Raw genomic sequence first — 21,435 nt, 5'->3', positions numbered from 1 at the left:
TTCTTTATCAAGCCTTTGGAATGCACAACAGAGTGATATGAGCCACCCTCATCACTTCGTTGGGCCAATCCGAGGTGGCCAATGTTCGCCTCCATGTGGGTCCCCGCCAGCTGACCGCCAACGTGTGGACAACACTCCTCCAATCACGATAGATAAACAACATTGCGTCATTTTGACTATAAACTGTGTATTCACGGGTAGCAACCTTATCCAGGACCTAAGACGGACTTTGTATTATGGACTTAATGCTACTGTAAAGCCTGGATCTTTGTAATATCTGTTCCAATTGAAAGATCATTTTTATATTTAATTTTTGAGTCTCTTTCCATTGTTGGGTCTTGCTACTATGGTTTAAAAGGGATCTTTTAAGAGTTTTCAATCCATTTCCTGGATGGTATTAAAAGGGACATTTCTATCATTTTAAAGGTAAAATCTATTAATGCATATGTAAACATGTTTTGTAACAGAGGGAGAGAGAGATGGAGAGAAGAGAAGAAAATGGATCTTCAATCTCATTCAATAAAGATCTAAGGATAATCTAAGTTTGATTATAAACACTTGAACCCCAGCTTCTATATTCTAGGGGGAACATAAGCTATTGCAACACGACGCGCTGCGAGATTGGCAATTTTTGGCAGACATTTGTAGGTATAGATTGTGTAGAAAAGCAAAATACAGAGAAAGCTCTGTCCCGTTTTAGTCTAGAGGGTTTAAGAGGGTCTACAGTGTTATAATCATGAGTTGCCCATGTACATCGTCTATGTACTTGAGATACAGTGTAGCCTACTTGATATGTATTGTGTACTGCCTGAACTGTCAGTGGATTGGATGGAGCCCGCACACCATAGGTACTAGCAAGACGTTCTTTATTTAAATACTGACTGCCTGAACTGTAGCATACTTTATAGACGAGAGACATCTCAGCGCCATGCATGCAGCAACAGTAGGCACGTTATTTTGTCTCATATCTTATTGTCACATCATTATGATCCAGCACTATGTATGTTCCCTGTTGTGTAATACATTTTGTGAACCTTGGCTTTAGCGCGATACTGCCTCGTGTCTCGTTATATGTTCTCCCGGGCTGCAGTCGCCGTACCGAAGGAATACTTCAACCGGATCATCACACACCACCCAGCCTACACACACAGGCAGACAGATGGGTAGTCTGTCTGAACCAGACGAGGGTCCAGCAATTAGAGTGATCATATTTATTTAGGCACAATTTCAGCCCAAAATCAATTAAAAAGAATAATACTAAAAAGAATATGAGACATTAAGAGAAGAATATAAGAATGTGAATGGAAAAAATCAAATAAAAAAAATTGAGGTAATTCTTTGATGTTTACGTCAATTTGAGAGATTAAACCTGAAAAAAGACAGACCCATTTTGTTGACAGCTGACCTCTCCTACCTATCGAGCGATGCCATAAGTATATAAATAAAATGTAAGCTGCCAACTACAAACAACAGTGTGCATGGTATGTGTGCATGGTATGTATGACAAGGGTTATTATAGAGATTAGAATGCAAATGCATGTTGTATGTATTTCCACTGGTATATATCTGTCTCTGCTTTTAATTCCCAATTTCTCTTCACTGATGTTACAAAAGTAAAACGTCTATCCAAGTTGAATTCTGCATTACCAAGGGGCATTTTGGACATTTAGCTAACATGGGGAATGGCACCTACTTAAATCATGTACTGCACACAGCTCTATTTGGGAGGCAGGTGGTTGTTTGGGAGTACTGGGATGGCCAACCTATTTGTAGATGTTCTCAATCTGGTTCTTGTACATCTTCTGCACCACTGATCTCTTGAGCTTCATGGTAGGACCAAGCTCTCCCCCGGTGATGGAGAAGTCATGGTCCAGGACGATCCACTTCTGGATGCGCTGGGCGTTGGAAGTGGCATTCTCGTTGACCTGGTTGATTCCCTCCTGGATGGCAGCATGGACAGCATCGTCTTGCCCGCTGGCGATCTCAGAGACACGCATGGATTTGCTCCCCAGCTTCCTGCACATCTCCACAGCTTCAGGTGTCAACTCATCCTTTGGGGTCTCCGTCTCACCGTTCATCTGGCACTTGATAGTGAGCAGCATGGACAAGAACTTCTTGTTGTCTCCGATCAGCATGGCGTGGCTGATGAACGGTGTGGCCTTCTTCACAGCGTCCTCGATGGGAACAGGAGGGATGTTTTCTCCACCTGCTGTGATGATCAGTTCTTTAATTCGTCCGGTAATGAAGAGGTAACCATCCGCATCTTCTCGGCCCAGGTCCCCAGAGTGCAACCATCCGTCTTCATCGATGGCCTCCTTCGTCATTTCAGGCATGTTGAGGTAGCCCATGAAGACATGTCTACCCCAGAAACAGATCTCACCAATGCCCTCCTCATCTGGTTCATGAATCTTCGTCTTGCACCCTACCAAAACCTTCCCAGTGCTGGTGAGTCTGAACGTGTCGGCCCTGGACATGGTGTGAGGTCCGACACACTCGCTCATACCGTACATGTCGTACACAGGGATGTCCAGGCTGAGGAAGAACTCCTGGGTGTCATTGGTGATGGGGGCAGCAGCCGTGTAGCACTTGTTGCAGGAGTCCAGACCCAGCGCCTTGCGCACCTTGTTGAACACCAACATTTTGGCAATGTGGTAGGTGATCGGCGCATGACTATCATCTCCATTTTCTATCTTGCTGAGGTTGGTGTGTAGCCCCACATTCTTCGCCCAGGTGGCCACCTTCCTGCGAACGGCGGACGACTGGGCACCGGTAGATTTAATCCTCTCCTCCATCTTCTCCCAGACACGGGGAACACCCAAGAAGAATGTGGGATGCACCTCCCTCAGAGTGTCGACTAGGGAGCCCTGGAGTGCATTGGGTTGTGCAAAGTATGTGACCCCTCCAACCCTCATCGGAAGCCAGATGTCAACCATCTGAGCGGCGATGTGGCTGAGGGGTAGGTAACTGATCACACGCTCCTGAGCCTCAGTGGCATCTGACAAGCATGCCTGTACATGACGGCAATGGGCGAAGGATGCCCATGTCAGATTGTCGTGGCTTAGCATGACTCCTTTGGGTTGCCCTGTGGTCCCTGAAGTGTAGATGAGTGTGCAGCACTGATTGGGCTTTTGGCTCGCAATAGTGTCATCAAGTGGAGCATCTGGCTCATCGCGTCCTAGCTCCATAAATTCCTCCCATGTGTAAAGATTTGGTCTCTTCTCTTTGAGAGTGCCTTTGTACTGGATGATGGCTTTCAAGCAGGGCAGCTGGTCTTGGAACTGGAGGATTTTCTGAAGTTGTTTGTGGTTCTCCACAACAATCACATTGGCCTTGCAGTTATCCGCTACGTACTGGCACGCCTCAGGAGAATTCGTGGTGTAGATGCCCACAGCAAAACCTCCTGCCAAGATAGCAGCAATATGAGAGATTACCCACTCGGGCGAGTTGAAGCCCAGGATGCACACACCATGGTACAGCTGAAGACCTAGCTTTAGGAAGCTTTTGGCTGCTGTACGACAGGCCTGGTAGTATTCTGTGTAGTTGAGAACCTTCTGCTGCTCACCGTCCTTCCAGCTCAGAGCGGTGAACTTGCCGAAGCGCTCCACTGCTGAGATCAACATCTGGTGGATCATTATTGGAGGCTCATCGTTCACGCCAGACTCAATTCTTAGTGTCACTTTCTCATTGCCTTTGGATGTCCACAGACGAGGCTCATCTACTGTTGATGAAGAAGGCACAGAGACTGTGCTCCACATGGCACTACTGGACTTACTCAACAGGCACGTTCAAAGAAGAGCTCCTGGGCTATCAAGCGCTCACTACTTTCACTTCTTTTTGTTATCGTGTTCTGGTTTTGTTTCGTCTTAGTCTCTTCCTTCCTCCCCTCCAGTTACCTTTGATCAGAACAATATTTAAATGTTGCCAAAATCGACCAATTTATAGCATGAATCTGACGGCATACGAAGTACACACCTTGCTCTCACCGATTTGTGCAGGGAGATTTGACATCTACACAATACAAACCATTTCCTAACAGGCACTTGCAAATGACGCCCTTCATGCACGTAGTCACACCGCCACACCCCTAATTCTCAAGCTGTCAAATTAGCCCTAGGGGTACCTAGGGCTACTACTGACCTTAGGAGCCTCCACCAACGTTCCTGAGATGCCACTGACAAGACGTTTAAGGTCGTCCATTCCTCCAATCCCTGTGGATAGAGTTCCATCCTTATTGTTGTCACGGAAACGGTCGATGGCATGCCGTTAGGCCACAAAGTCACGTCACCCTATAAAATATGGCACACAGAAAAAGATGATAAGAGATTATCAATAATAATAATACTACAGGTAAATATATCATACAGTAAATATCCTATTCCTATATAGTAAGTATTTGGAATAATAAGGAGGTACCTACGTAGATAAAACACTGGGCTCAAGTTACTAACCATTCACAACTCCCTAAGGCAAGATAAAGATCCTCTAAACTTATAGTTTAGAGCAGTGGTTCCCAAACGGTGGTGCGTGTACCCCTTGTGGAGACTGTTCCCAATGATCCTCCCTGCAGCCTTGAGCACTCTGTGGAAGGCCTCCTTCTCTGCCCTGGTGCAGCTGGTAAACAACACTGCACACAGTATATGGCCGTATGACCGCATCGGTCTTAGCTATAGTGACATGCCAATATTATTCAGACTTCATATCTCTAGTGGATGAATGTTACTCCTGATGTACAATAAAATATTTGTTTCCGTCAGTGTTGGGGTAGTTTAGTTAAGCAAAAGGTAGTTCCACCGCGCCTCAAGCCTGTGGTAGGCTAATCTGGTGCATCTCAGAGGCAGGACAGGTAGCAATGTATCTGTCACATCTTCGTCAGGTCAACCTGACGAAGATGTGACAGATACATTGAAACGTTGTCAATGTTTGCTGCTTTGGCCTGGTGTGACAATAATGTTTACTATTTGACTTAAGTGAGAAGTCCATTCCCCGGAATGAACAGCTGGTGAAAAGCCAGCTAATGAGGTAACTACATAAATATAAACTCTGATTATGATTGACATTTTCTAAAGTTATAATCAATTTCACAAGCTTGTGATTGATTACACATTCAAGATCTGGCAACTGATCACTTTAAAAATAAGTTTCTGGTGAAGGTGCCCATGGTTTTTCAATTACTTCTTTCATTAATCTAATTTGAAAATGAGAAGAATAAGCATCCATTAAAGAAGATCATGCTAACATTAATATCAATTCTCTAAATACTGAATCGAGCAACTTAAAAATTGCCCGGGGGTTCACAAAAGAAAAGACTAAAAGAGTATACGATAAAATGACCAAAGGTTTTTTTTAAAGTGAAATATCCCTTTAGAAAGAATAAAGAAGAGCAATGCAAACGTATTTCTTTATTTGTTTATTTAAGAAACTCCACATTTCCCCAACACCCCCAAAACAAACTCATGTCAGAAACGTATGTTAATGTGAACATGAATGTCAACATCAAAACCCCCCAGTTTGCACAGAACTACAGTATAATATGAACCAATGCAATGGTCATAGAACCTCTGCTAGATGAGGCTTTCATCATACAAACTGAGACCGGTTTACAGGTTCATATACAGTACTGTGCCGTGGTGGCTGGACTGTAAAAATAAGAAGCACAAGGACCCAATTAACTGCATGCGATCCCCTGAGAGCCCTTGTACCAATCTAAATGATCACCTTCAAAAGAAACACAGGACCAGACATTATGAAATAAACCTTCTGATACAAAAGCTTTTCAGTAAATGTAAGTCAACTCAAATCTGCACCAAAGGGTTGGGTCAATTCACAAGATGACAGTACTGCAATTTTATTTTCAACTATTTGTAAAAACAAATATGAATAATAAACAGTCACACAATCCATAAGCTGCGACCAGCTTGCATTAGAGACTATTGGACATGCACAGACCGAACGGCCAGCATTAGCTACATGGTTGCAGCTACAAAAATAAATATATCTAGTTTTGAATTTTGAATTGGGAACTGAATTAGAAGCAAGTCAGTCTATTTAAAATAATATGGGGCAGCAGTGGCTCCAGAAGGTAGAGCGGCCAGTTGGGAATCGGAAGATTCCCAGTTAGATCCTCAGCACCCCCTGGGATAGTGTCAAAGTGTCCTTGAACAAGACAGTGAACCCCAGATCGCTCCTGATGAGCAGGTTGGGGCCTTGCATGGTTGCCTCCATCGTCTGTGTGTTAATGTGCGTGTGAGTATGAAGCTAAATGCAGCATTTACTAATTATTTAGAAGGTAAAAAAAAAAAAAAAAAAAAATTACATTAACATCCAAGGCAGCAATTCTTGTTGGAGCAGCAACGTGATTGGTTTCCAAAGCAGTAGGCTTAGCTTTGTTAGCAGCTGTTCTCACCACCATTCAAGCAATGAAATTATCTTGCAATAGAGAGTCTGGGGACTTATTGCCCAGAGGATCGGTAGGTGGAGAATGGAGATCTCCAATGGAAGCACCAGACTAAAAGCGAATTGACCTCAACCTTTCTGCAGTGGACACATCAATTACAGTGGCATTTTCCAAAATACTGGTAAATATGTAGTGAGAGAAGTGAACAAACACTACATTACGATTTATTCTAAACATGCTTGACAAAACAGCAATTGAATGTCGGATAAATTGTGATGTTAGGCTCATAGCAGTTAAGGTATTTACCATAAATAGGCATATACTGTAGAATCAGTGCGATTGTCGTTCCCTCTGCCCAGAAAAGCAGTGCATTGCTAGCAATGCTGACCACAGACATGCAAACACATTTATTCAAAGTATTCACATGATCCGTTTTGCCCGATGACATGACATGTCATGATATGAAATGCCACAGCTCATTTGCCAGGATAGTCATTTAAAGGCCCCATGAATTCAAAAGTTTAAGTTCATCATATAGTATAGTATGGCTTGGCTGTTTGTAACATATCCGTATCTATCTCAACAATGAAAATGTTTTCAAGGTAGTTGTTGTTAATGGTATTTTAGACTTTTTCCTTAAAAAGTATTTGTCTCCCCTATTTCTGACAAATTCTGCCATTGGACCCTCATCACAATTTGGACAAGTAAACACAGCCAAAGATAATATAGTCAATTGTGGATGTGTTTTATTTTTAGGAGAACCAGCATGAAACTTATCTGTACACGAACGGGCCATGCGGTCACGCACATTAACACCTAAATAAAACCCACCCACAATTAATGTTCTTACGTTCAGCTGCATTGTTTACTGGTCAAAGTAGCTGCTGTGAGAAGGTTCTGTTGCAAAACAGAGCACACGATGCAAGAACCATCTAGCAGTTTTTGGGTCATTAATGAGTTTATGGTCGTTGATGGATTCTGCTAACCGCCTCAAGGTGGCCTTTAATGATAATCATCTGATATTTGATTACAATTACCTTGCCAAAAAGATGTCTGTGGTCAAATAGTATGAACAGACCCCACACACACACACCCACACCCCTAGGCAGTTGTGGAATCACGGAAGTTACAATTATACAATTTCTCTGGTCGGGTCAAGGGGCTGAGCAATGATTTGAGATCCAGCAGTGGAGTGTGACACCGCTCTGGCTTAGACCCAGGTATTATGTGCATACGTTTTTTTGAAGAATAGGACTACACCCACTATTCAGTAGGAATGAAACATAAGATAACTGGTCTCTTCCCTGTAGTACTATTCTATGACACTTTATGCACACAAGACCGGGACCATAAGGCCCAATAGAGCATGTACAGTACCCAAGGGTTTGGAATTTGGCAGCTTGGGTTAAAACTCTTCTTGCGTCAGTCAGTCATTGATCAATGCCAGGATCATGCTGGACAAGAGAGAGAAAGAGAAACAGACAGGTCAGCAGACAGAAAATAAGAAATGTAAGGGCCTGGCAATTATGATTTACTGTGTAAGAAAAAGGATTAATCAATTGATTTTACTTTGTGATAATAACGCTATCTTTCTTACCTGTACAAATAAATGAAGAAGCAAAGCAGATGGAAGCCAAGTTTAATCATGGATTCCTTCATATGTGATTTCAGCTGGCCCCTGTTATGGATCTCAGTAGGGTCAAATACCCCCATGTTGCCCAGGGGTACTTTCACATACCTGAAGGATAAGCAATGATCAGAAGAAATCAAATCCAACACACAATGTAGTTATGTAATAATGTAGTTATTCTAATCTTTTCAATTGTAGACATAAAGGGAAAAGGGAAATTTCCAACACTGTGAGTACTTTTAAGTGGTCAGGACATTTTAACTGATAGGTCACACGTTCACAATGTGTGCAAGTTAAGCACTTAAAACCCTACAGTGGCGTGTTGTAGGTCTGCTATTTTTGAAAAACATTTTCAGAATCTGATCTCAGGTCAAAATGGGTTATTGGAGTCCTCCAGGGTTCTATACATGATACATGACAACAATCTACAAGCTCACAACAATATACAGGCTCACATTACGTTGCGTTGCATGTTGGCCTATTTACCACTGAAACCCCAGCATCCTATTTACCACTGAAACCCCACTATTTACCACTGAAACCCCAGCATCCGTATTGCAGGGAAAGCTTAAGCTCATCAATTCGCTATTTTCAGCTAAAGCTTTCCCCTCAATAGTCAGTCAGACAACTCTTAGAATTAATTTAGAACATATATTTATTGAACATAGATACATGAAGCATAATTTGGCAACAGGGCTCTGTCTCCATTCATTCCCTGTAGTATGAACATTTTAGTTAAGTTATAAGCCAAATAGCCAAGATAACCTCCATCACCTGTAAACGTTCCAGCCTGCTACAGGTATGTTGAGTAGGAAGATGAACCAGTGCATGGAGACCAGCATCAGCACAGTAGACAGGCTTTGGCCAATCAACTCTGGGATGACCCACTGGAAAGACAATGGAATCACACGTAATAAAGCAAAAATAAAAACCACTGCTTTGTGAAACATAAAAGGAAGACCCCCCCTAAAGTATGTAAAATGATGACCTATGTTGCTGCTGTTCTACATACAGCCAACCAGTTGAATACATCGCAGATAGAGGTTTTTAACCTTTTGAGTCTATGAAATAGCTGAGGCCATTCATGTTCTATGGAAGATGCTTCTAAATCAGTGGTTCGCAGATGTTTTTTTTTCAGGGGAGCCATTTTTTTTTAGATGAAAAACCAGACGGCCCAATTCCCAATATTGTCTTTACTTGTAAGCACAGAAAATAATTTAATTTACACTTGTATGTGGTTGTAAAAGGCATAAGAAGCAAATGCTTGCTTTACATACAAATGGACAGTCCAGAACCAGGCCTGGACTGGCCACTTGACACTCTGGGCCGACCAATGAATAAATACAAATTAAATGCAAAGAAAATAGTTTGGCAGGCCAATTGAAATCTCCCATGACCCCGTCTGTTCGAGTTTGGAAGCATTTGTTTTCAATAACGCAACGTCCTGCTGCCTCCTGCATTATGTGTGATTTTTACTAAGTGACTTTATTGACAGAAAATGGCTCATAAGTCATAACATGTGGTGGATTGAGAAAAGAAAATGACAGATACAAAGAGTATAATCCAAGGTTTCTGTAAGGATACAGTATAGTTAAAGTAGCTGCATTTTGCAACACTAGATTGTTTTTTAATATGTTGAATCTAGAGTTGCAACACCAAGGCAACCAGACCATATATCTAAACAGCCTTCAGTCAGTGGGTGCTATTTGGATTACTATTGTGTCAGTGGGTGCTTCAGCCCTCAAGCACTCCCAGAGTCGAAGCGCCTGTATGCACATGCAGACTTAATTTTAAAATGACTGGCTATACAGGTTATGTAGCAATTGTAGAAATATTGGACCTTAATTGTGTTAATGCAATGTTAATTTTGCCAGAAAGATTTAGTCTTTTGAATAACACACCATTTAGTCTTAGTCCTATTTAGTCTTCTGACCTTGGTCGACTTATTGGTCAACAAAATGAACACTGATTGTTATTGAGACTTGAACTTACTTTGTTGAGTTTGGAGCAACAGGCTCTGGCATTGATGTAGTCACATTCCAGATCCGACAGAGTGATGATCTGGAAACAGCTGTCAAGGCTTTACAAACATACAAGAGAACCATACAACTCAGCTGTCGAGCAGAAACCTCGTATCCCCAAATGTAAACTTCTTTTTTTTTTTACCCAATAAATTAATTATGCCCTAGGACTAGGTAGTAAAGTATTTCTCACCACGCAAGTATTTTTTAAAATCAATCAATTAATAATAATAAAAAACTGTTTTGGACTTACAAGGTTTCCACCCATAACCTAAGAGAAATGTGTCGGATCTAGCCGAAACATTTAACCTCTACGATAATCTAAATGTTTGGGCTATGTCGGATGATATAATAAAAATAATAATTGTATACTGTTACATATAGGCCTATTACCTATATATAATTATTTTGTACTCTTTTTTTATTATCTTTTACGGGCTGTACTGTCTCCAACTCTCCATAATGAATACGCGACAAAACTGTTCAGTTATGGTAAAATAATAATACATATTTCACTTGATTTATATCATATGAACCAGTGACTGACACTTGTAGCATAGGTGGCTAACCCGGCTAGCAGCTGGTTTGGTGTACTGGTGGTTGGATTTAATCAAGTCTACTTTACTGTGACAGCTTCAGTTTGCCTTCGCTATTAAACACAAGTTCGACATGCACGAAGGACCCCCGCTGGGTAAAGGATACGAAGTAAACAGACAGAAAAATCAGCGCACAGCAGTCCACAAGTGACAGAATAAACACCGCCGCCTCCATCTTTGTTGTTTGCCTCCCTTCCGTGATTTCGATTTTACCCCATAGCAAGGAGTGCATCACAGACACGGGTGGGTTTCTTGGTCGCCGCCACCTAGCGGATTGGAGTGTAGGCTAGCCATTCAATAAAGCAGTGGTTTTCATATCAAGGAAGGCCCATTATGTTTTCTTCTGTATTTGAGCCACGTCCCACCATTTGATGACATTTAGCCTTGCTGATCCAAAACTAAAGCATTTTGTTATAAGAATTATAAGAATTTGTCCACAATTCCATGCTATATTTATATGTTTGTACGATATAGGAGAGTTTAACAGGCAAAATCAGAATAATTAATTTACATTCTCTAATTGGGTATACTTGTAAATTAAGTAATGCAGATGTTTAACAATATTTAACTCTTGGGAGCGTAAAATGAAAACAATTTAGCTAGGCTACCAACTCCATCATTCAGCTGGGGACCACCTGGAACCCCCTCAAGGACCACTGGTTGAAAACCACTGCAATACAGTCATTCTCAAACCTTTACATATCGTGTATGCGTATCTCTTATATCTTTAGACAACAAACCCCATTTTATATAAATAAATGTAATTTAAATTAGATTCTAATCAGATTCTGAACACTTGTACACTGAAGCTAATTCATACGTTGTCAGGAGATCTACAACAAGCATCAGTATTGATACCCACATACTTTTCTTTTGGTTAAATATTTACTTAAATTATTATACCATTATGTTCTACCAATTCTAACAATCTGCTAGTCTGTGGAGTTGTGATAATTGGCATGAAGATATCACCACCTCCCTTTGGAGAACTGTCAATGCATGTTTATCCACTTCTGCCAAGTCAAGAAAAGGTCAATCTTCCTCGATCCTTCCTTTTTGTTTGTTTTGTTTTGTCAAGGCAGAATAATTCCTGGCATTACAGTTGAGCGTTGTTGAATGAATCTGATTGTGTGAGGGTGAACTTTATAGAAACAAAGAGTAAATAGTGCAGTAAAGGCCATAGATATCTTAAGTAAATCTGAAACTGAGATAGGCTTCTGTAACTGTAAGCCGATTAGACAAAGACAGATAATAATGACTATCACAGTTTAAAAATCTCAATGGCACAATGCCACACCTCAATTTGTGCTTGATATAGCCTACTATATGTGAGAATGTTATCGTGTTTACATGTTTAATGCAAGCGCAATTGGGACCTCCTCCTGCTTTAAGCGACTTTCTCACTCCATCTTTGAGTTGCGGAGAGCAAGGATCAGAAACTCAAATTGGAACTGAAATTGATAATTAAGATGGTGTTGCTGGCATACATGGTCATTTTGACATTGTGTCTGGCTTCTTCTGAGGGTGCCAGAGGGCAAAATGACAGAGAAGCTGAACAGGCGTTGCGCTTTGCTTTGGACTCCTACAACAACAGACATTCCAGAGAGCCTTTCATCTACAACTCAGTCTCCTTTGGATACAAAGTTATTCAGGTAAGCACGTGAGAATTCACTTATTGAAATGAGAGAGCTATGAGAATGATTTCCCCTTCCCTTTTTTTCTTTAATCACATAACCACACGAAAGTCAGCGTCCCTATTCTGTGGCGAACATTTGGCGAAAATAGCTGATCTACACTCAGATCACACCATGCTATGTTTGATTGATTGATTGATTTATTAACAGTTTGCAGAATTACAGTACATTTCAAGTACAACTCAATACAACAACTGTTAACTGTAAGTGGACGACACCATAAAGCATTACACTTGTTTACAATAGGGCCCACCATTTTCAATTAATCAAAATGTTCAACAAAATATATGGTTTAAGAGTGATTATAGGCCCTTAGCCCAATATACTAACAAAGTAACAAACAGAGATTATATATTATTTATTTCTGACATTCTTTTATTTTAATCGGGACATTTGCCCAAAATAGGGACACCAGTCAGTGTGAAATTGATTATGCATTTGAAGGATTATTGTTTGTGATCATTTCAGTACTTTGATCCCTTTTCAAATAGATCGTGTTTGGGAGGGAATTCATAATAGATGCAGTGCTTGAACTAACCAATTGCAAGAATTCAAGGTCACATCAACACTGTGTGCCAGTCAAAGGAAAGGTAAAGCAAACAACATGGCCCTGACATTACTCATAGTAGCCCAATGAGTTGTATCATTATAAAATGCTTGAAATGGATTGTAACTCTTATTTCAGAGGGTGAGATGTCGCTTTGTGGTCATGGAAGTGCAAAACACACAAAGAAAGATCCTGGTCCAGAGTATTTGCAAATAGTCTTACTTTCTGGCTATTTAAAGAAATGTATTTATAAAGAAATGTAATGAACCCTGAATAAAACGTAACTGCATTCATTCATTGTGGCAGAGTGGTTTGTTGTCTTCTATAGGAGGGGAGGAGTCAACCCAGTATAACATCAGATTGTAAAAGAGACTTTAGTCTCAGTGTGGTTTTTACTGGTTAAATAAAGGTAAAAAAAAATCAACATTTTCAACATTCTCTCTATGTATTATCGGTAGTTGTATCACTATATGGCTATTGTTCCATTAGCAGCCATGGAACATGAATTACAACATCAAAGCTGTAATATCATGTTTTACGGCTGCTATAGTGTCATATGCATATGCTGTTAGATTAGATGACTTTGTGGACTGTATGTAAAATGTCAACTGATTCAGTGACCTGGAGAGCCTCCGGCAGGCTGTTCCAAAGGCCAGGACCAAAAGGCTAAATGCCGCTTCCCCATGCCTTTTTGTGCAAGCCTCTGGAACATTTAGAAGCCAGAGGGTCCTGCTGGGAACATAACAAATCATTGCGGACAAGTAGGCCGGAGCATCTTAAAATCTATTCTAAAACTAACAGGTAAACAATGCAGGGATAAAATAGGTGTACGTTTTTAATTTGTGCTCTATGTCTGGGGGGCGGGGGGGGGGGGCAGGGGGACCAGACAGGAGAGCATTACTATAGTCATCAAGCTTAATGGTAATAAATCAGTGCATTATTGTCTCCACCACGCCGAAAGCATGGGGAGAGAGTATGTTTTGCACTCCGTCCATCCGTGTGTGCTTGTGTCTGTCCGTCCGTCTGTGTACAGCTAATCACCGGCACCGTTAACCCGGTAGATGCCAAAGTTTGCACACACACTCCCTGGATGCTAACGATGAACCTCTGCCCAAAATCTTCCAGAACGGCCTGTTATAGCGCCACCAGGAGACCGACTTTTGAAAAGCAATTTTCTTATATTACTCCTCCAGATTCTGTCCAAAAACCCCGCAAATCGTTACACACTATCTCTATAGTCATGTGTTCAAGACGGATCTGTCCGATATTTCAGATTCCATCCTAATTGGCCAACACTCAAATCATCCAATTGCCATCCAAGGTGTAAGAAGAAATGGCACCCTTTTCACATTGGCCTATTATAGCGCCACCAGGAGGCCACAACCTGGCCTGCCCTGGTGGAGACCTGTATCTGCCTGAGATCTGCGGGTTATTCTCAAATTTTTCATTTTCAGGTCACCGTGAATATAATTGTTTGTCTCTGTCAGACTAGATGGCTGAAAGCCAGTATGGCCCTATGTCTTGACTTGTGTTCGTCTGTCCACGTGTCTTTGAACAGCTAATCTCTGTCACCGTTGGACTCCCAAAGACTATAAAGAAGAAACATCACAATGCACAATCACAATGCATTTATGCACTCATGCATAAATGCGGTGGTTACCTGGTACCCAAAGTTACAAAAATACACAGAGCGGAGGGGTCTTTATAACAATGTGGCGGATTAAATTAGTTGTTTGTTATATGTTGCAAGTCTTGAAACCATATAGACTGTATTTCAATTATGTCATTCATTAAGTGTTTATTTTTAATCTCTTGAAAAAAATCCAATAATCTAACTGTTGTGGAAAGGTTTTCTCAGTGAGAGAATGAATAATTGATATCACAGATGACAATAATATAATGAAAAGAGAGTAATGGATTTAAATGAGAATAGACATTCCAAAATGGACAGCATATGTCTTTTTGCGGTTTAGGGATTCCAGTGATTAACCCTTGAGTCAACAAAGAAGGGAGCGTTTGGGAAACACTAGGCAACATTTGTTGCACATTGTATGTGACGTCAGACCAATGCTCAATCCACCCTAAAAGGTGTTTAGAAGGGTTGGGTAAAATTCCTTCAGATGTCAGGCTGCAACTTGAGAGAAAAGCAGAGACACACACACAGGGACAGAACAGAGGACAGAGAAGGACTGACTGGCTATACTACAGAATAACTGTCTACATCCATCCAACAGCAGCTCTGGCATAAATATGGCCAAGGAAAATCGAGGTGTCCAAAATGAGTTCAGCTCAGGTGATGGCACTGAGGTTGATGGGAAGCATGAGCCAAGGAACAGTTTGTCAATATGCAATAAACTGTGCTTTGCCATTGGATCAGTGCCCTTCAGGATCACAGACACTGCTCTGGGTTTCTTCCTGCCGATCTTTCTACTGGACGTGGCTGAGCTGAACCCCCTCCACGCTTCCATAGTCATGTTTGTAGGCCGAGCGTGGCACGCAATAACAGATCCCACCGTGGGCTTTCTCGTGTCCCGCAGCCCAAGGACGCGGTTCGGGCAAATGCTGTCCTGGATTGTGCTGTCTACGCCGTTCGCTGTGCTGGCATATTTCCTCTTATGGTACGTTCCCCCTTTTGCGGATCACGGCAAAGTCATCTGGTACGTGGTGTTCTACTGCCTCTTTGAGACACTAAAGACTTGCTTTCATGTGCCTTACTCTACCCTGACCATGTTCGTCAGCTCAGAGCAGAAGGAGAGAGACTCATGCAGCTCTTACAGGATGACTGTGGAGGTTCTGGCCATGTTGATCGGTACGGCTGTCCAGGGACAGATAGTGGGTATGGCCAGTGCACCATGCATCAATGTATCCAGTGATGCCATAGAGCAACTCGAGAATTCTACCTCTATACTTGCCGCCAATGCTACTGGTGAGGACACAAAGACTGCCTACATGATGGCCTCAGGTACCATGAGCGCCATCTACATCTTCGGTGCCATAGTTCTCTTCTTTGGAGTGAAAGAGAGAAGTGAGTCGTGTCGTGGCCGGTCCGAGGCCATGTCTTTCTTCCAAGTAATAAGGAGGGTTATGGGGTATGGACCCTTTGTCCTACTAAACATGGGTGTCCTCTTAACAGCAGTGGCGTTCTATCTCCTGGAGGGAAACTTTGCAGTGTTCTGCTCCTACACACTGGGCTTCAGAAATGACTTCCAGAACATTCTACTGGTCACCATGATCTCCGCGGTCTTGAGCGTCCCCTTCTGGCATTGGTTCCTGACTAGGTTCGGGAAGAAGACTGCTTTTTATGCTGGAAACTCTTGTGCTGTGCCCTTCATGATTCTGTTAGTGTGCGTGAAGAGCAACCTGACCCTCACCTACATCATCTCCTCTGGTGCTGGAGTGAGCATAGGCGCAGCCATATTGTTGCCGTGGTCGATGCTTCCCGACGTGATCGATGATTTTGAGGTGCACTACCCTGACTCCATCGGACACGAGGCCATCTTCTACTCACTGTACGTCTTCCTCTGGAAGTTTTGCTCTGGACTTTCCGTGGGCATTTCCACACTGAGCTTATATTTTGCAGGCTACATTACTCGAGGCTGCACACAACCAGATGAGGTTCATTTAACACTGCAACTGCTGATCTCTGCTGTGCCCATCGCCTTCATTGTGGTTGGCTTGGTTATATTCTACTACTATCCAGTCAACGAGGAAAGGAGGCAAATTAACCGCAAACGGCTCCAGGAACTGCGGGACATCCAACCCACACCTCACCCCAACCCACCCCCCCCTACGCGAGATTCTGCTGTTCCGGCTGTGCCTAGTGTTTTTTTTATTGATGCCCAGACCTACAACCCGCCCTGCCCCCCACCCAAGTACATTCTGCACGAAACTAAATTGTAATGTGATGTGATGTCTCCGTGCCCCCTCCCCCCCCCCCCCCTTCCTCTCTGTCAATACCCCCCACCCGAACTCTGCCTCCCCCCCTTATTATTTTCTGAAGATGCAAGTAGGCCGTGCGCAGCGCACGCTTGCGACCAGCAGCAATATGTTTGGTTTGATTGATGTATGTATCTGTGTTTCAAGCCTTATGACCTGCTGTAAAACATTTTGCCCTTCGGGGACACTGTTAGATAATGTATGTCTTGATTCTGTTTACAAACTAATGCCCAGTGGTCAATCTCCCATATCCTCCTGAACTTTGGCCCATGCCATATAGGTCATTCATATTGTCACCTAACTGTCACCTTACTCTTCATATTATCAAAATATGTTTTCATCTGTCCCATTTAATATTTTGTTCAGTCTCCATACTGTATCTTCTCAGTCAGACTCATTAAGTTAGGATACTGTAGGCGCTGTTTTTTTATTCAACATGCAGCTGTCGTGTTATCAGTCTAGTTTGACCTTGGCCTAGTAACTTAGTCCAGGGAAAGAAGTTATCAACAGGTAGCCATAGCAACGCCAGCCTCTGTGCTTTCCCGGTCTATGGCCATCAATGACTGAACCAAGTAAGATGAACTCTACGTCGCTACGCCATCCTCATCATCAATGCGTTTCACTAATGAGAGACCGCCAACCCTGGTCTTGTCATCTGACATTGCGGACATGAATCATCTCCAGCCAATGAACTTTATATCAACAAATCTGACGTGATCTGCAGTATTTAGCCTGGAACAATACTGTGAAGAGGGGGTTCGGTTCAGTGGTTCATTTGGAATCCATCTTGGACCAATTGATTATTATATTGATGTATTATACTATCATATTCTGAACCATGTAGTACATTCTCTCTGTAAATTGACTTTATACCTACTAAAATAATTGTTAAACCTTAAACTTTACTCAGAACTTTATTTCATCTGCCTCCAAATAATCTTTTACGGTATCTTTCTATTTTTTGGTACAGTGACTGTCATTTAAAATTTAAAGGGCTACTCACTCATTTTTAAGGTACAGTAAATACAGCACGGTATTTGGTCTCACTGCTGGGTCATTTGAAGGTATTTATTTACAGTCCTTTCTAATTATCATCACAAAATAGATATAATTTATTTGTATCTATTAATTGGTATCTTCTCACCGGATTTTATTTCCATTAATAGGTATCTTTACTTTATTTCTATTAGACACTAATAAATAACCTTGAACCTTGAACATTGAACTACGAAATGGACTCATGTGATTCAAGAGGATTCTGCAAAGGCAGAGCTCTCCAACATGGTCTAGACTAGAGCGATAGAACAATGGGGTTGCAAGGACCCCCAGGTAAATTAGTTAATATAGTATAAAATCAGTTTATCCACTTAAAGCCTATATAAACATCATCATCACATTTTTGAAAAAGTTTGGAATATTTCTGAAATATTTTAACAACACATTGAATGCCTCCTTTGGTGCTCCTGCTTAAAGCAAACATTAAAAGTATATAGAGACTTGGCTGCCGCATGATGTCACGAGTGAAAGCCAAACATTGGTGGGACTTTTCTGCTCCCCTCAAAAATACAAGGGAGTTAGACAATGGGCTCCCCTTATACCCTTATCCCTAAACTTATTTGCCATTTTTTACTATTTTAAATAACCTTTTAAAATAGTTCAAATAGCTGATCTACATGCTCACAACATGTAGATGTAGATCGGATAGTTGAACTATTTTAAAATGATTTTAAAAATAGTAAAAAATGGCAAATAAGTTTAGGGATAAGGGTTGTGAAATGGAAGACATTTCATTTTTATTAATTGATACTTCAGAGTGAAGTGTCCATCTTATATCTGGATATAGGAGCTTGGAGATCATTGTTAAACTTGGTACGGTATGAGGGAAATAGCCACATAGTTGTCTATCAGCTATTTTCAGCACACAACACCGTTGTACAATGATACAATGATACGGCTAGGCCACTTTTTGGACAATTTTAGCCATGCCCAAAATGGGGACACCAAAGTAAAACGAGTTTACAGAGTTAGGCTACCATGAGAAAATTGAAAGTGACTGAATCAATAATCTAACTGTTGTGGAAAGGTTTTCTCAGTGAGAGAATGAATAATTGATATCACAGATGACAATATAATGAAAAGAGAGTAATGGATTTAAATGAGAATAGACATTCCAAAATGGACAACGTCCAGTTTCCTCAGAAGGCAACGGGAGACTACGGGAAACCTACATTGTTCCAGGAGGTTGAAAGGTTAACCCAAAGGATACAAATGTAGTCAGACGACCCTGGTGCAGTAGTTTGGATAAGTGGTTCTCCTTTCCCAGTGAACACTAATGCAGATGGCTCCTTATCTTCCTTGTTTACGTTCCATGCTAGGGCACCCCATTCAGACATAATCATAATAATGTTGTAATAGTTACAATTGCGATAGTTCAGAATCCAGCCATACAATATTAAAGTAATACACAAATAACATGAATACTGAATATATATAATAATTCAATGATTGATTAGTCATAATTAAGGAGTGAAGTCTCTAACGATAGCATTATGTATTTTTGCGGTTTAGGGATTACAGTGATTAACCCTTGAGTCAACAAAGAAGGGAGCGTTTGGGAAACACTAGGCAACAGTTTGCATTGCATGTGACGTCAGACCAATGCTCAATCCACCCTATAAGGTGTTAGGGTTGGGTGAAAATCCTTCAGATGTCAGGCTGCAACTTGAGAAAAAAGCAGAGACACTCACACAGGGACAGAACAGAGGACAGAGAAGGACTGACTGGCTAGACTACAGAATAACTGTCTACATCCATCCAACAGCAGCTCTGGCATAAATAAGTTATTATGTCCAAGGAAGATCGAGGTGTCCAAAATGAGTATAAACAGGTGGTCAGCTCAGATGGCAGTATCAGCTCAGGTGATGGCACTGAGGTTGATGGGAAGCATGAGCCAAGGAACAGTTTGTCAATATGCAATAAACTGTGCTTTGCCATTGGTTCAGTGCCCTTCAAGATCACAGACACTGCCCTGGGTTTCTTCCTGCAGATCTTTCTACTGGACGTGGCTGAGCTGAACCCCCTCCACGCTTCCATAGTCGTGTTTGTAGGCCGAGCGTGGGACGCAATAACAGATCCCACCGTGGGCTTTCTCGTGTCCCGCAGCCCAAGGACGCGGTTCGGGCACATGCTGTCCTGGATTGTGCTGTCTACGCCGTTCGCTGTGCTGGCATATTTCCTCTTATGGTACGTTCCCCCTTTTGCGGATCACGGCAAAGTCATCTGGTACGTGGTGTTCTACTGCCTCTTTGAGACACTACAGACTTGCTTTCATGTGCCTTACTCTACCCTGACCATGTTCGTCAGCTCAGAGCAGAAGGAGAGAGACTCGTGCAGCTCTTACAGGATGACTGTGGAGGTTCTGGCCATGTTGATCGGTACGGCTGTCCAGGGACAGATAGTAGGTATGGCCAGTGCACCGTGCATCCCTGTATCCAGTAATGCCATAGAGCAACTCAACAATTCTACCTCTATACTTGCCGCCAATGCTACTGGTTCTGCCGTCTCCGTTGAGGACACAAAGATTGCCTACATGATGGCCTCATGTACCATGAGCGCCATCTACATTTTCGGTGCCATAGTTCTCTTCTTTGGAGTGAAAGAGAGAAGTGAGTCGTGTCGTGACCGGTCCGAGGCCATGTCTTTCTTCCAAGTAATAAGGAGGGTTATGGGGTATGGACCCTTTTTCATACTAAACATGGGCGTCCTCTTAACAGCAGTGGCTTTCTATCTCCTGGAGGGAAACTTTGCAGTGTTCTGCTCCTACACACTGGGCTTCAGAAATGACTTCCAGAACATTCTACTGGTCACCATGATCTCCGCCGTCTTGAGCGTCCCCTTCTGGCATTGGTTCCTGACTAGGTTCGGGAAGAAGACTGCTTTTTATGCTGGAAACTCTTGTGCTGTGCCCTTCATGATTCTGTTAGTGTGCGTGAAGAGCAACCTGACCCTCACCTACATCATCTCCTCTTGTGCTGGAGTGAGCATAGGCGCAGCCATACTGTTGCCGTGGTCGATGCTTCCCGACGTGATCGATGATTTTGAGGTGCACAACCCTGACTCCATCGGACACGAGGCCATCTTCTACTCACTGTACGTCTTCCTCTGGAAGTTTTGCTCTGGACTTTCCGTGGGCATTTCCACACTGAGCTTATATTTTGCAGGCTACATTACTCGAGGCTGCACACAACCAGATGAGGTTCATTTAACACTGCAACTGCTGATCTCTGCTGTGCCCATCGCCTTCATTGTGGTTGGCTTGGTTATATTCTACTACTATCCAGTCAACGAGGAAAGGAGGCAAATTAACCGCAAACGGCTCCAGGAACTGCGGGGCAGCAAACCAACTACGAAATGGACTCAAGTGATTCAAGAGGATTCTGCAAAGGCAGAGCTCTCCAACATGGTCTAGAGAGATAGAACAATGGGGTTCCAAGGACCCCCAGGTAAATTAGTTAATATAGTATCTAATCGCATATCAATATTTAACCCGAGAACAGTGAGAAACCTTTTTTTCAAATGTTTTTGGTATCCCAGTGAATAGTAACTACGGGATTCCAC

General features: G+C 42.2%; 4 protein-coding genes across 4 annotated transcripts; 2 read left to right on the top strand and 2 right to left on the bottom strand.

The window, feature by feature from the left end:
- Positions 1–1,763: 1,763 nt before the first annotated feature.
- Positions 1,764–3,755, bottom strand: LOC310856545 (long-chain-fatty-acid--CoA ligase ACSBG2-like; the record flags this gene model as incomplete). The annotated part of the gene is made up of 1 exon (XM_083762016.1): positions 1,764–3,755. One exon carries the CDS (start codon positions 3,753–3,755, stop codon positions 1,764–1,766), a length of 1,992 nt encoding a protein of 663 aa, XP_083618142.1.
- A 1,643-nt stretch (positions 3,756–5,398) lies between these two features.
- On the bottom strand, positions 5,399–10,832 carry cnih4 (cornichon family member 4). The gene is made up of 5 exons (XM_083760986.1): positions 10,748–10,832; positions 10,017–10,085; positions 8,799–8,911; positions 7,992–8,132; positions 5,399–7,848 (listed from the first exon to the last, which is right to left on the bottom strand). The coding sequence occupies exons 1-5, from the start codon at positions 10,814–10,816 to the stop codon at positions 7,821–7,823; spliced, it is 420 nt and encodes a 139-aa protein (XP_083617112.1). The 5' UTR covers positions 10,817–10,832; the 3' UTR covers positions 5,399–7,820.
- Positions 10,833–15,132: 4,300 nt separating this feature from the next.
- On the top strand, positions 15,133–16,782 carry LOC310856544 (sodium-dependent lysophosphatidylcholine symporter 1-B-like; the record flags this gene model as incomplete). The annotated part of the gene is made up of 1 exon (XM_083762015.1): positions 15,133–16,782. One exon carries the CDS (start codon positions 15,133–15,135, stop codon positions 16,780–16,782), a length of 1,650 nt encoding a protein of 549 aa, XP_083618141.1.
- A 2,881-nt stretch (positions 16,783–19,663) lies between these two features.
- On the top strand, positions 19,664–21,286 carry LOC310856543 (sodium-dependent lysophosphatidylcholine symporter 1-B-like; the record flags this gene model as incomplete). The annotated part of the gene is made up of 1 exon (XM_083762014.1): positions 19,664–21,286. The coding sequence occupies one exon, from the start codon at positions 19,664–19,666 to the stop codon at positions 21,284–21,286; it is 1,623 nt and encodes a 540-aa protein (XP_083618140.1).
- Positions 21,287–21,435: the final 149 nt, after the last annotated feature.

The sequence above is a fragment of the Protomyctophum parallelum genome (genome assembly GCF_964188405.1).
Source record: "Protomyctophum parallelum genome assembly, chromosome: 3".
NCBI classification, from domain to species: Eukaryota; Metazoa; Chordata; class Actinopteri; order Myctophiformes; family Myctophidae; genus Protomyctophum; species Protomyctophum parallelum.
The sequence above is the reverse complement of the archived record's forward strand: the minus strand, read 5'-3'. Positions and strand labels throughout refer to the sequence as shown.